Here is a 14,289-nt window from a genome sequence, read left to right on the forward strand (position 1 = left end):
TATTTCAGTCTGTAGCATTTATGGTTCATGGCTAACAAACAAATCCACTCTCTGACTGGCTACAAGTAAAGTCAGAAAAGGTCACATTCTTAACATGGCTTTTAAAGAAATTAACAGAACTTCTTCTCTCCCATGAAATAAGCCCACTCCCTGTGCCTTCCCTTCTCTCCAGGTCAGTTCCTGCTGGAGCAGTCTCGTCTTGGCGAGGCGGCAGAGATGGCGGAAAGAGCTGCGGAGCTGGACAGCTCGGAGTTTGATGTGGTCTTCAGCGCCGCTCACATGCTCAGGTTGGCTAAAATGGTGTCATAAAGCAACAAAAACAACTTCCAAATGGAGTTTTCCTACTTAAGAAAGCACAGAAGAAAAAATGAATGAAGTGGTTTTTGGTAATCCTGTATTTACAGGGTTTCCTGCTGTGCTTCTTTACCAAGTAGTTTTTTTAATTGCTGCCATTTAATAACCATCTTTAAAATATGATTCATACAAGTGTTGTGCATTAGTAAATGTCTTCCATAAAGAAACTTTACTACTATAAAAGCAATTTCATATATATCATACAATAACAGCAGTACTGCATTAGTTTATGATAGGGATTTTTGGACCACAACTTGAAGGAAACTGGTGGATTTTTCACTTAATTTTTGGCGATCAGTACCTAAACAGTGTATTAGTCTTAGAAATAAAGTCAAATGGGACTACAAATGTCCTCTAGAGTTGGCAACTGAAGGAAATATTGGAGCAATGTGCTTTCATTCCTTTTACTCAACGTTTCTGGAAAAGCCATTACAGCTCTCAAGCATCCATCTCAATGCAACACCACAGAGGATTTGTAAAAAGTTGAAAGTCTCTGGGTTTGGCTGAGGCTCGTTTTTGAAAAATCTAAATGGCACATTTTCTCCTGGATTCTGGTCAGAGTAGTTATTTTCAGCTGAGACCGACCGTGACATAAATCCAAGGTGATTTGGATTAAGGTTTTATTAACTGGCTTTAAGCTGCTCTACTGATAAATAAAGGTGAGCTTCAAATGTTGACTTTTCTATTTAGCAATTTCGGCTAGGATTATGATAATCACTCTACACTCTCCTGTTGCAAAGGTTTCCTTTTCACACCTTTACAGCTTTACTGCTCTTAGAGATTCAGATATTGTGAATCTAGTAAGAAACTTTTCCAATAAAGCACATATTTTCTACAACTTAAGGCTAAAGAGAAACTGTGCTAAACCTTTCTTTAAAGCCCACACTTCCTAAACATCAATCTTTTTCTTTGACTGTAAAGCACTACACCAACCAAAACAAAGTCCAGTGAAGTATTTTTAGACGATTTTGATAGTCACATAATTTTCTTGAGTTCCAGACTTATAAATATTAAACACCTTGTCGGGAAATAAAGGGTTCTTTTACTTTATTACCTTTGGCAGTAAAAGGCCCAGTCCATGCACTTTTTGGATAAATCGTAGGGAACAGATTAAATGATGCTGTTTAAAAAAATAACTGCTGTAATATTTAACAGGGGACTGGTTAATGGAGTGAATCTGGCATCAGACAAACGGCCATTTGTATTTATTGTACTGTTTAAAAATATTACTTAAACACACTTCACTTGCTTGTCATCTTCACAAAGCAGGTCACTGCTGTATGATGAAAGTATCCTCATAAATTTATAAGAAACTGAATTATTCAGAATTTTACATGAGAAATACTTCAGTATTCTGTGCCATGACAACAGGATAAACTTGTGATTGACAGCTAACAAACAAAAGATCCTCCCAAACCCTCAGATTTCAAATTAAAAAAACAGTTTTGCTGCTAAAAGCTTTGTTAGCTAGATCCATATTTTCTGGTCTTTTAGGCTATTGCCTAAGAAATTTTTGCAAACTACTATAATTGATGCAAACACATGCTTATTTTAGTTTACTGTTATAGAATGACATGAAATACCCAATGGCTTTTTCCTGTTACCATATGGACTTATGAATTCTAATCAGTAATTTTTTGGGTCTAGCAAAAACAAAAAAAATCAAAATTGCTGATGCTAGGAAATTTTGATTGAAAGGGAAAAAACTCAGCTGTAAAAATGTAATTGTTCTAAGAGTAGGATAAGTAGCCTATCAGATTTCACCTCAATATATGCTTATTTCATACAAATGGGGAGCAACCACAGAAATTTCAATGGACTACAGGGGTGTAAAAACAAGTATTAGATTCACAATGGATAACAGAAATAGAATAGAATAACATTAAATCTAGCTTCTAGCTTCAATTTCCAATCTGTGCCATGGTTTTTCTCCAACAGACAGTGCCTGTCATCACCCACTGGGCCCATTTCTGTAACATAGACTAGATGAATCATGAGTTCACAATTTAAGATGGGAATTGAAAATATATATGTACATAAAAACAACATGCTGCTGTGTTCCTTTCTGAGGTTGATTTTCTGTACATTTTACTTTCTATTTTGACGTTATATTGGTATCAATCTGCTTGAAGAACACTAGCAGCGGCTCCACTAAAAATAGGCTTGGCACAGCACAAAGCAGATTGACACTTGCTGGAGACAGACTGTGGTGCGTATTGAGGAAACATAAAGACTAAGTAGAACGGTGGACGACTTATTCCTCACAACAGTGAGTAAGAAATGCCTGTGAACACAGAACTGAGAACAACAAACCCAGGGGGAGTTGGAATTTACTCTGTATTTAGGAAGTCATTACTTCAATACAATATATTTCCACTTTCACTTGATTTTTGCAGAATAAATGTAGGAAAATGTTGTATATTATACCTTAAATGTCCACTAAAATCAACTATCTGGATTTGACTTTGATATCTTAATATCAGAGACATTTTACATCTATTTACAAATGCCTAACTTCAATTCTGCTATTCAGATGATAAACTTGGGAATAAAAAGCGAATGGATGTACAACTGTTTTTTGTACTGGCACAGGTCTGTTTACCATGACTGTCTCATGTCTTATTTTGTTCTCTACTCTTCTTTCATTCCAGACAGGCCAGTCTAAACGAAGCAGCAGAGCGTCAGTACGAGCGTGCAGCCAGCCTCAGACCAGATGTAAGTACCTGGACTGGTGGATCCTGTTAAAACTTATCTTGAAAACGGACAAGCATGCCTGTGCAGTAAATTCAGCTTACAACATGTTGTGTATTACCCATTGTTCTGACACCGTGTTTGATGTTCCTGGCAAATAGTGATGCAGCTGAATGTAAAATGGAAACTTTGTTCTGCTTATGCCTGTGAAATGAAACCTCGCTGTGCTTATGAAAACACAAAACCCCCAAAAGGAATGAGTTTTAGTGGTAATACTTGGACTTGATTGTGTGGTTAAACAGACAGACCGGTGGAATATTAGGTGTTTCAGTGTCAGCACCTGTAGTCAAGGGAGTTGGGAGCTATTTTATTCGGTTTGTGTCATGTGTGAATCAGTCACTTCAAAGGAAAAAGGATTGTGTTATGGTCTAGGAGAGCACACTTTGAGTCATAGGAGCCCCCTGTGTTTTTAGACAAGACCTAGGAGGAGCTTCCTGCAGTCGTTTGTCAGGTTGGGCTTCTAAGTGATGGTCTACACGATGACTTATGCTACCAGTCAGGAAAGAGGGTCAGACTTTTATCTTTTTTGCCCTTTACAAGAGCAGCTGTTATGGCCAGGCCCATATTGGAGTTTAATTCTTTTATAGTGGTGTGAAATAGCATCTGCCCCTTCCTGATTTTCTTCTTTTTTTCCTGCATATTTGTTACACTTAAATTTTTCAGATCATCATATAAGTTTTGATATAAGACATATGTAACCCGACTATTACATAATGCATTAAACACAGTTTTTCGATAATTATTTCATTTACTAAAGAACAAAGGCCTTGCAAAAAAGCAACACATCAATCCACAATCTAAGGAATTCAAGAACAGATGAGAAACAAAGTCATTGACCTCTATCAGTCTGGAAAGTGTTACAAAGCTATTTCTGAGGCTTTGGGACTTCAGTGAACCATGGTGAGAGCCATTGTCCACAAATAGAGAAAATTTGGAATAGAAGTAAAACCTTCCTAGCAGATTCACTTGGAGATGTCCAGTTTTCTCACCCTGCATTTTGTATCTACTCTGGTAATTTTGGTCTTACATTGAGATTTGTTTGATGATCTGAAACATTTAGGTGTGTCAAATATGTAAAAAAAAAAATTATATATATATATATATCCAGTAGGGGGCAAATACTTTTTCACAGTGTTCTATAACCTTTTCAATCATTTTATCTGTTTTACTTTAATGCCTCTAACATTACTAAAGCTTGAGCTGACATGCTGCGTATGTAGTTACATAGCTAACATAGCTAAATCTAATGGGAACAAAGCCACATGAACTACATAGATAATGTAGCTTCATAGCTAATATAGCTAAAGCTAATGTAAAAGAGGATTTTCTTATGTTATGTTATGTTATGCTACATTTGCTAAAGTAAGACCCAATTTAGAGTAGTTATGCCAATGGTGCCTCGCTTAAGTTATGCTAGCCCTAGCTAAAGCTAACATAGCTACAGTGGATTATGTAATAACATCAGCTATGTAGCTAGTGAAGCTATGTTTAGCTAAAGCTAACAGAGCTAAAAACAAGCCATCATTGGTGTAAGAACTTCTAGAAAAAATTTATACAGAATTTATTTCCACATTGGACACATGACCTTTTATCTTTTCAGATTAAACTCCATGAAATCAATCTAACGTCGCAAACATAGCTAAGCCTTAAGGTAAGCTTAGCTATGTAGCTATGTAAGCTACATTTGTAACATAGCTACATAATGAATGTAGCCAAAGCAAATGCAAATGAAGCTATGTTAGCTTATTTGCCTGAAGCTACGTTTGCTAAAACTAGACTAGTTTTCGAAGTAGTAATGAAAATGGTGTCTTACTTCGGCTTTGTTAGCTCTAGCTAAAGCTAACAAAGCTGCATTAGCTTACATAATGATGTTAACTACATACCCAGCGAAGATTTCCATTTTATTTATGAAATGTCGCTTTGTTCTGTAACACTGTACCAGCAAACTATGTCCCTCCCATTCCAACAGAGGCAGCATCTCACCGTAGTGGTCTGCAAAAGGGGGTGTCTGAGATCTGTGGTCTGCAGCCAGACCCCTCTCAAATGTTTAGCAGTTGGTCTCACTGCTAGCTTGTTTTCTAGTTTCCTCACACTCTCAGTTAAAACACAACATTTTCAGTAGCTTCTTTTTTTAAGTTAGGAGAACTACTCTATAGTTTTACCACGTACTCTTGGCGACTGCAGAACTTCCCTCAGGGCACTGGAGCTGGCAGGGACTCCCTGCTTTATAGCATCTGCCCCTTTTTAGATAAGGACTAGCTCTTTTTTGCATCCTAGTTAATTCTTAATGCTAATCATTATTTTTACTTTCCAAGGGTGTGTGCTTTTATTGTCCAAAAAAAAAAAGAAAAAGCAACCTCAAAGTCACAATACTTAAAATCCACAGTCTGGCAGCCTTTATGTTTTGAATCAGAGACACTGAGGACTTGTATTTGTCACAAGCATATCTTCCTTGACATTTTCCCTGCACACGTCCGCATTGTGAATGACAATCTCTCAAATATCAATCCAATAGCTTTCAGGTCATGAAAGATTCAGTGCTAGCTCTGCGTGCTAAGAAAGAAAAATGATTTTGTGCCTTCAGAGAAATGTGCAAGAATATTTTCTATTTTATCTCACACAATGCTAAAAAGCTTTATTTACACAGCTTAGAGGTCCTGCTCAAATACAGTGTTGTACTGTTGGCTGAATGGGCAGTGTGCGTGGAAATTTGTAGCTAACCTACAAAGGATGATACAATGAGCTCATATTGGATGTGTAGTCATAAGAGCAATGATGTTTCTGTTTGCAGAGCTGTCAAACAAACTCACATTGTTTAAAAAAGGCAAAATAATTCAAATCTGTTTTCATGCTGTGCACGGCATATGACGTCAGTCGTCCCGGAGGGTAACTTTCATAGATTTTGTGACTCATAGATATCGAAATGAAGGACAGTCTAAAAATATGATATCCATTCTTCAATTTAAAAGCTACAAAATAAATATAAAACACAACTTGGGGTATTCTCAAAGTATTTTAATCTTACATTGATGGCAGGAATCCTAAATATATTGCACAGAAGCCTCAAAAACAAGTGAAGAAATTAATCATTAATCATTAATCACTGACTAACCTTTAGCTGTTGATGAAGACAAAGAAGAGTCCCATCAATCTGGCTTGGTTCATCTTTTGTATTAAAGGCAGAACAAGTGCACTTGAAATGAATCTTCTTTATACTTCAATTTATCCCTCAGAGCAAGAAACATAAGTCTACTACGGCACAAAAAATGGCAGCTGTTATCTCAAAAGCTGAACTAGTTTTTCTTTCTTTAGGTTTCTTCCAGGAGCTTGAAATAATGCACCATTCACTTGCTACATAAGTTGAGAAATAAAAATCTCCCAGTCCCCAAAGCCCAGTCTTTTAACACCACTCCAGAAGTGGAATGTAAACAAGTGAAATATAAGAGTTGGGAAGAGACGAACAGTTGTGTTTTGGGAGAGAGGAAAAATCTGTGAAGCAGTTGCCAAGTTGCTAACCATATGTCATGCAGCGAGGACGCGGGTCTGGGAACGAGGCCAGGTTCGGGGGATGAGGTGCCGTCGACTTTCAGGATGAGATTTGGGTGTGTTTGTTGGATACGGCTTGCTGAGAGTCACGTCTGTGATCTGGATTTTGTAGATTGGGGGCCAGATGGTTTCACTTTGCCACTTCAGAGGATGCTATTTTATTAAGTAGGACTCCAGAAACGCACCTCTAAGTGCATTTATTCATTTATAACATAAAAACTTCACACACACCCACACACAATCTGTAGCTACCTTATTTCACACGGGGGCTTTATCAAAGGACACTTTGTGCTTTAACAGTACCTACTACTTTGATTTGAGATTGCATTAAGGCTAATTCAATTCATATTTGATCCTCTAGCCTAAAGCAATTTTGAGAATTTCCACCGTACTTTAAAAAAAGCATGCAGCTCTTACAATGAGTGCATGACTGATTTAACTGTCTCAGATGTAGATCCAACAAATCCCACATTAAGGTAGGGATTTAAAGATAACTTGAATCAAAAAAACAATGTGGGAGCTGGTTAAGAAACACAGTGGCATGCCATGTTTTAAACTACAGACATTTCAAACAGGGAATGGTGGTATATGGTCATATAAAAGACACAAGTTCATACGTTATCACGGATTATGCACAATGTTACAGGAAAGAAACTAAGCTAAGGCAATGTCTCTGATTGGTTGAGTGTGCTTATACACACAAATTTCAGCTATCAGCTGCTACTGCTGAAGTCAGCAATCATGGATAAAGTGTTAGGATTTGTGGCACCACATACATAACCTGCCACCACATCAGCCAATAGAAAATTCAGGTGTAATATTCATTTTTAAACCTGTAGAGGGCAGTGTCTGTGCATATTTTATAACATTTTTAGAATTTAAATACTTCATACTACAATTATGTGGCAATTTTTGGATTCTAAATACCTTTTATCCAAAAATTGCCACATAATTTTACCATCAGTATCTACCAATATCAGCCTTTTAGACAAACATAGTCCATCTGCAGGTATTACATGGCCAGTGATTATCTATTATGCCCCATCAATTACAGTAAATGCTAGCATCTCATATACATAGATGCTGAATCAAATAGGCATGTAACATTTCACAGAGGTCACAGTTATGTCGTTGCTTGGTTTTGGGGTCATGGTTCATCACCGGTTTGGTTTATCAGTAAGAAAAAGAACACAAAGTCCTAAATTTATAAGCCAAATTTTAGGTTTTATTACTTCTAAGCTGATAGCAGCACAGCTTACAGTTTGATCCTTTTCATGGTCTTTAGATCTACCTGTGATAGTTTGTACAGCCTTTGGTGTATTAAACATGAAAAAGAGGAAAAAATGATATAAAAAATGCAAAATTAAAAGCTGCATAAAAGGAATAGATCGTGCACATAAAAGCCATTTTAAGTTATCATATTTCTGATTTGTGTAGATTGCTGTGGCACTGTCAAATAGTTGTTGGTAAACAGCTTATCATCCCTCTCTTGCCCGACATTATCGTGTAAGACAAGAAGTGACACATTATTTAAAGTTAAATAACTTTTTAACCATAAATGGTAGCCTCTTACTTTTTCCCTCTTGAAGCTATCCATTGTGCTGTTCCAGTGATGCCATCCATGCTTTCAAATTCCTTATGGAGGATTTTCTAGCGAGCCTTGAACTTTGGTGACTCTTCAGGGTCATAAAAAGATTAAATCCACATGAGTAGATTTAATATTGAATGTATTTTTATCCATTTTTTATTCCATTTTCAACATTTTCTGTTACTAGCGGCTAACGCTAAATGCCATATTATTTTCCCAGCTTGCTTTGTGAATGCTGTTGTTTCATTATGTGTTGTCAAACTGTGCATACCTTAACTCTTAGATCACAGTGGAAAACGCCTGAATGGACGGTGTTACTTCAAACAAAGTTGGTCTGTGTCGACCATTAACCAAATGGTTATTTTAGAAATCCTAATCAGTACTGGCCTAAATTTTCACAATCGCTGCAGCCCTAGTAGACCAACATAATTTAAAACTAGAAAAGCACTCGGAGAGTGCATCCCTCCTCCATTAGCCCTGTCTCCTAATAGTGCAGAATCCTTTAAAAAATTCCTGGATCCAGACGGTGATCCTGATCACTCCCAAAATCTTATCAGTTCTTCCTTATGCCATTTTTGACATTTCCTGAGAATTTCATCAAAATCCATCCATGACTTTTTGAATTATGTTGCTAAAAACTAACAAACCCTGCCCATCACATAACCTCCTTTGCAGAGGTAAAAATTATTATACTAAGGTTTTCAGCTACAAACATCTAGTCTGAGGGTTTAGTACTCTTTAAAACCCAATAAATACTGAAATTCACAATACTCATGCAACAATGGACCTTAAAGAGTGCTAAGACTTGAAAAGATTTGCTCATTAACCTGTAGTTTGACTTTTAGTTTTTCTACATTTAGTTTATTTTCTTTAACATCTAGTATCATTAAATATAAAAGCTCCTTAAATAAAACAGGAAATAAGACAAAATGGCTGAAGGCAATAAAAAAGTAAAATAAAAGTATCCTAAATAACAGTTTAATAAGGCTGCAATTAAATGAAAATAATTCTTAATGATTTTTCCATAAAGATCATTTATAGTCACCACAGTTGCCACTATTCATACACTGGGATGCATATCTTATTCTTTTTCTACTCATTTGACTCTTATCTCACCACGTCCCTCCCTCTCCCAGTACCCTGCAGCTCTGATGAACCTCGGTGCCATCCTCCATCTGAATGGGAAACTTCCAGAAGCAGAGGCCAACTACCTGCGTGCCCTGCAGCTCAAACCTGATGATGTCATCACCCAGTCCAACCTACGGAAGCTGTGGAACATCATGGAGAGACAAGGACTCCGGATCAAGCAGGGGATCCAGAACAGCGGCCTTTAAAACTGAGAGGGCTGCCTCCTTCTTTTTATTAATAATGACACATTGTCCTCATGGGGATGAAATAGGACAGGATATGAAAGAGCTGGAGGATAAAAGCTCTCTCTGCGAGACAGGAATGACATATTTTGAACGTCATGGCCTGTGATGATAAAGGCAGAGCGCTTGGCATGGTTGGAATTTGAGGGTGCAAGAGTTCAGTCCCTTAAAATGTCACCACGAGTTGGTGTGGTGGGACAAAAAGACTAAGACTAGTGTCCCCTACATTATTAGGTTTTACAAGGCAATGGCAGTTGTGAAATAATGCACTGAAATTAAAGGAAAAGAACTGCAGTGTCCAGAAAAGCAAATATGAGACAAAATTCTCAAAATCTATTATTTATTGTGTCTGAACTAAAAGTAATGTATGTTTTACAGCACTTAATTTAAATTTGGATGTAGCAACAATATTAATAGTTTCCTCTGAATGGGTTTTGAAGTTGTCAGCACTGTTTAGTTAACGGCATAGTTCCTCTTCCATAATGAACACTTCCACAAAGGTTTTAAAATCATTGTGTGATAGGCTGTGTGATTTTGAGCCCATTTTATAAAGAGCGTACTGAAATGTCTGCTCACTCTGTGTGACTGAATTGGTTACTACGAGAACGAGATAAATCGGGAATGTTACACTAAGAAAATCCAAAAGTTTCCTTTGAAAAGTCCTACAGACAGAGGTTGAAAGTTTGCCTTTCTGTATTTCATTTGTCTCATATGCACCAAGGTAAATCATATTAGGTATTCCCTCTCTGTATCCTTTAGAACATCACCAGAAATAAGTAGGATCATTTCCAGAAATTCCCAGGAAAATCATTGAAATTTATCTGCAAAAATCCCCCAAATTCCTGAAAGTTTTCTAAAATTCCCTCTCAGTTTCTGAAATGTCCTTTGTTCTGAAAAATTTAAAAGAAAAACATTCTAGTGAAAGTTTCAGCAAATCCCAAGTTTCTCAAAAATGTTAGAAAATTCTTTGGAGAAAGCAAAAATGCTAAGAATTTCTTGGAAAAGTACCACAGATTTCCCGGAAAATATACCAGAATTTCCCAGGGGTTTTGATTGCCCAGGGAAAAATGATCTAAAATTTGGGAAAGTTTAGAGAGTTTTCCAATAAATATTTGGCAAATATTTAAAAAATGCTGATAAATTTGTCAAGAAAAAAATAAAATAATAATCCGGAATATTTACCTTGGAAATATTCCTCAAATTTCGAGGAGATATCCCAAAATCCCCTTTTAAGGTTTTGGATTGTCTATGTATTTTTTTTCTGGAAACATTTAAACAAAACTATTTTGGGAAATGCTCTGAAAATTTCAAAGAAAATTTCCAGAGTTTAACATTACATAGAAAATTTACCAAAAAAACAAAACAAAACAAACAAACAAAAAAAACATTCACCAGCAAGTAGAACTATCAAGCTAAATCAAATTAAGAATTACTCTGAAGTTTCTTCTAAAAAGTTCATGGAAATTTGTTGTAACATTTCTAAAAATTCAAAGAAAAATTACTGAAATTCCTTAGCAAGGTTCCCGAAAATTCCTGGAATTTTTTCTGAAATTTCCCTGCAAGTTTCTTAAATATGCATGGAATATTCCTTAAGTCCCTGGAAAATACTCAGGGAAGTTTACAAAGTTTTCAAATAACTCTTTGGGAGAGTTTCCAGAAATTCACATGAAATTTTTTCCAAAAAATCCTGACTATCCCAGGGTAAGTTTCAGCAATTGGGAAAATTGCTTAAAAATCGGAGAGGTTCTCCGAATTCCCAGGGAAATATCTCAAATTTCCCAGTAAGTTTTTGGATTGTCTAGGAAAACTCAAACATCTAAATTCTCAAAATTCGTTGGAAATATCCCAATTACCACCCCAAAATCTAGGCACTGAACCTTCAGTTATCTGAAGTTGTTTCCTACTTTTATTCTATTGTGTGTGCAGTCATACAACCTAGATACCAAACATGCCAAATATTCATTAGACCAACCAGGGGCAGCTGATGAAAACATGTTAGGTTGTCATGTTTTCCTTCTACACTGAACAACAAATACAAATACAAATTCAGCCTCACTTCTCAACCAGAATGACTCAAAACTGGCTCAAAATCGCACAGTACGCACAAGGCCTTACAAGGTTAGAAAGTGCTTTAGGATAATAAAGTTTTTGTTGCTTCAAAAAGAAAAGTTGAAATAAATCTGATGGATAAGTGTTAACTGAGGCTTTGAACCAAAAGTTAGACAACCGTAAGAAAGTGGAGAAACCAGAAGTTTAACCTTTCAAAGCAGATGGATTGGCTGTCATGTCTGTCATTAGGCAGATCCATTAAGCATAGCTTAAGTCTGAAACGACTGGACCTGATCAGTCAGCGCCATCTGAAGAGAACAAGGCAGTAGCTACAGGCCGGCTTTAGTTGTACTGCAAGCAGGTAAACAATGGCTGCTGTTGTAAAGGTGAGCTTGAATGTGGCTATAGTAGGAACACATTTCTTTATTAAAGAAAGAACAAAGAACCACTCTGAATGCTTTCCTTTTTGCCCCAGTAATAGTTGAAAACCTTAACGTCTACTGTGGGGCTGCACATGCCCACTACGTCATATGCCGCTCTGATTGGCCCCAAATGAATGAGACAGACACAGTATACCATACCTCTGTAACGGTTTCTTGTCTGTTTCCAGCTAAAAACTAAAGGCTATAGAACTGCTACTAGCATGGCTCATAGAGTTTTTTTGCTGACTCCCATTTAGTTTGATGTCAGAATTGGATATAATAATCTAAAGCAAATTTTAAGACTGCAATTTAGGAATTATTTAAAAAATGGGGGTGTGGCACAAAAAATATGCTACAGTTTTAGGCTCAAGTAGCTACATTAGCTTCTAATGGTATTTCTAACCTTAGCATGTTGCTGTGTTCCTTCTTGTCCATATCCTTTGAGAGATGGAAATGGGACTGATATCAAACTCAAGCTGACCATGTTCGTCCACAACATATTGTAAAAAGAAAATTCAGCAGGAGGTCTTGAGTTTTTCCTTGCTAAATTAGCTGTTAGCAACAACAGTGGAAATATACTCAAGGTGTATTTCATGCACACTAATATGAAGGAACATATCCACTGATAGATGTTGAACAGAACGGTGTATGTGACACATATACGACTAGTTAAAATGCAGTTTAGCTAATTCACAGCATAGACTGTTGATGTGCAGAGCGGCCATCTTGGATTAATGAGCTTCTTTTACTTTCTAAGTTTAAAATTTGACTTCAGTATCATTCCAATAGAAATGTATCTTTCTTTAATACTCAAATTAAACTTAGGAATCTGTTTAAAGATTTGCATTATGGGTAATGTAGTCAGGTATTTAAAAGAAGATTAATGTGCACACAAAAATGTGTGGCTCTGGAGTATTGATTTTAGTCATTTTGATGATGATTGAAAATAACTGCTCTGCTGAATTAACAAATTCGTACCTAGTTAAGTGTCATCTGGGTGCTCGCACCTTTATTGAGAGGGGTCTGGCTGTAGACTTGGAGACCACAGCTGTTGGACGCCACCTCTGTCAGAATGGAAGTGACATAATTTGCAGACACGTGTTTCTGGTTGTAGAGTTTTGTTCTTTTTGTTTTTTTCTTTATTTATTTTTAGCTTTATTCATAGGCAAAGTATGGTAGTTCAATTCATGAAATATCCACATTTCAAACATTACAGACTGAGCACATTTAGCTAAAGCTTATGTAGCTACACTAGCTATGTAGTTAACACAACTATGTAAGTCAATGTAGCTATTTAGCTTTGTTAGCTACCTAGATACATTATCTGTGTGGATTATGTAGCTAACCTGGCTTCAGTAGCTTCAGCTATATTATCTACACAGATGCATTATTGACATTGCTCATGTAGCTTTATTAGCTTTAGATTTAGCCATATTAGCTACATCACCAACAAGCGTACATAGCTAATTTAGCTTCATTAGTTTAATATTTAGCTACATTAGCTACGTTAGCTTTGTTACCAAAGTCACTTTCATAGCTAACATAGCTTTATTAGCTTTAGCCTTAGCTATGTTAGCAGGGTTAGAGTGTTTTCATGGAGGAAAAGCTTGCTCCCTGTAAACAGACTGTTTACTCTGTTTTGGTAAACATTTTGTTATCAGGTTTTGCAGGTTAGGTATTTCACTTTAAACTTTTGGTATCCTAACCTTTCCCCTAGACCACTAACCTGACATGCCAGATGGATTTGTTTCTCACATCCATCTGGAAAACCACTCATTGACATTATTTGGGGAAAAAAACTCGGAGGGTGATTGGATGAACGTCTGTCACATCTTTATGGGCCAATCAGAGCAACAGAACACGTGACGTTGTAGCCGCTACCAAGGAGCACGTGCCCAGCTACCTTGGAAAAACTCCATATAGAACTGCATAACGCGAACCATGGCGACTATAGACATGTCAGTACACGACTTTTGTCGTTTTTGAAAAGAAAACAACTCAATGCTGTTCTTTGTTCTTCTTTTAACAAAGAAATGTCATCAAGTTCTGATCAAACTGGCACTTTAGCAGCATCCATGCTAAGCTCCTCCGCCATAACGGCACCGGCCTCTTATTGCTACTTGCTTACATCACACCGTCGCGCCCAAAAGTCCTGCCCCTTGTTGCTAAATGGTCCTGTCACTTTCTAACTGGGCCAAAACTGTTCAGA

At 36.8% G+C, this 14,289-nt stretch overlaps 1 protein-coding gene across 1 annotated transcript in view; it reads left to right on the plus strand.

Moving 5' to 3' along the window:
• LOC121505827 (protein O-mannosyl-transferase TMTC2-like) overlaps positions 1-13,642 on the plus strand; it is a 97,069-nt gene extending 83,427 nt beyond the window's left edge. Inside the window, exons 10-12 of the mRNA XM_041781379.1 lie at positions 173-287; positions 3,006-3,069; positions 9,376-13,642. Of these exons, the coding sequence (XP_041637313.1) occupies positions 173-287; positions 3,006-3,069; positions 9,376-9,573 (377 nt within the window). The 3' untranslated portion in view covers positions 9,574-13,642. The remainder of the gene's footprint in view (positions 1-172; positions 288-3,005; positions 3,070-9,375) is intronic.
• Positions 13,643-14,289: the final 647 nt, after the last annotated feature.

This window comes from Cheilinus undulatus, linkage group 23 (assembly GCF_018320785.1).
Source record: "Cheilinus undulatus linkage group 23, ASM1832078v1, whole genome shotgun sequence".
Lineage (NCBI taxonomy): Eukaryota > Metazoa > Chordata > Actinopteri > Labriformes > Labridae > Cheilinus > Cheilinus undulatus.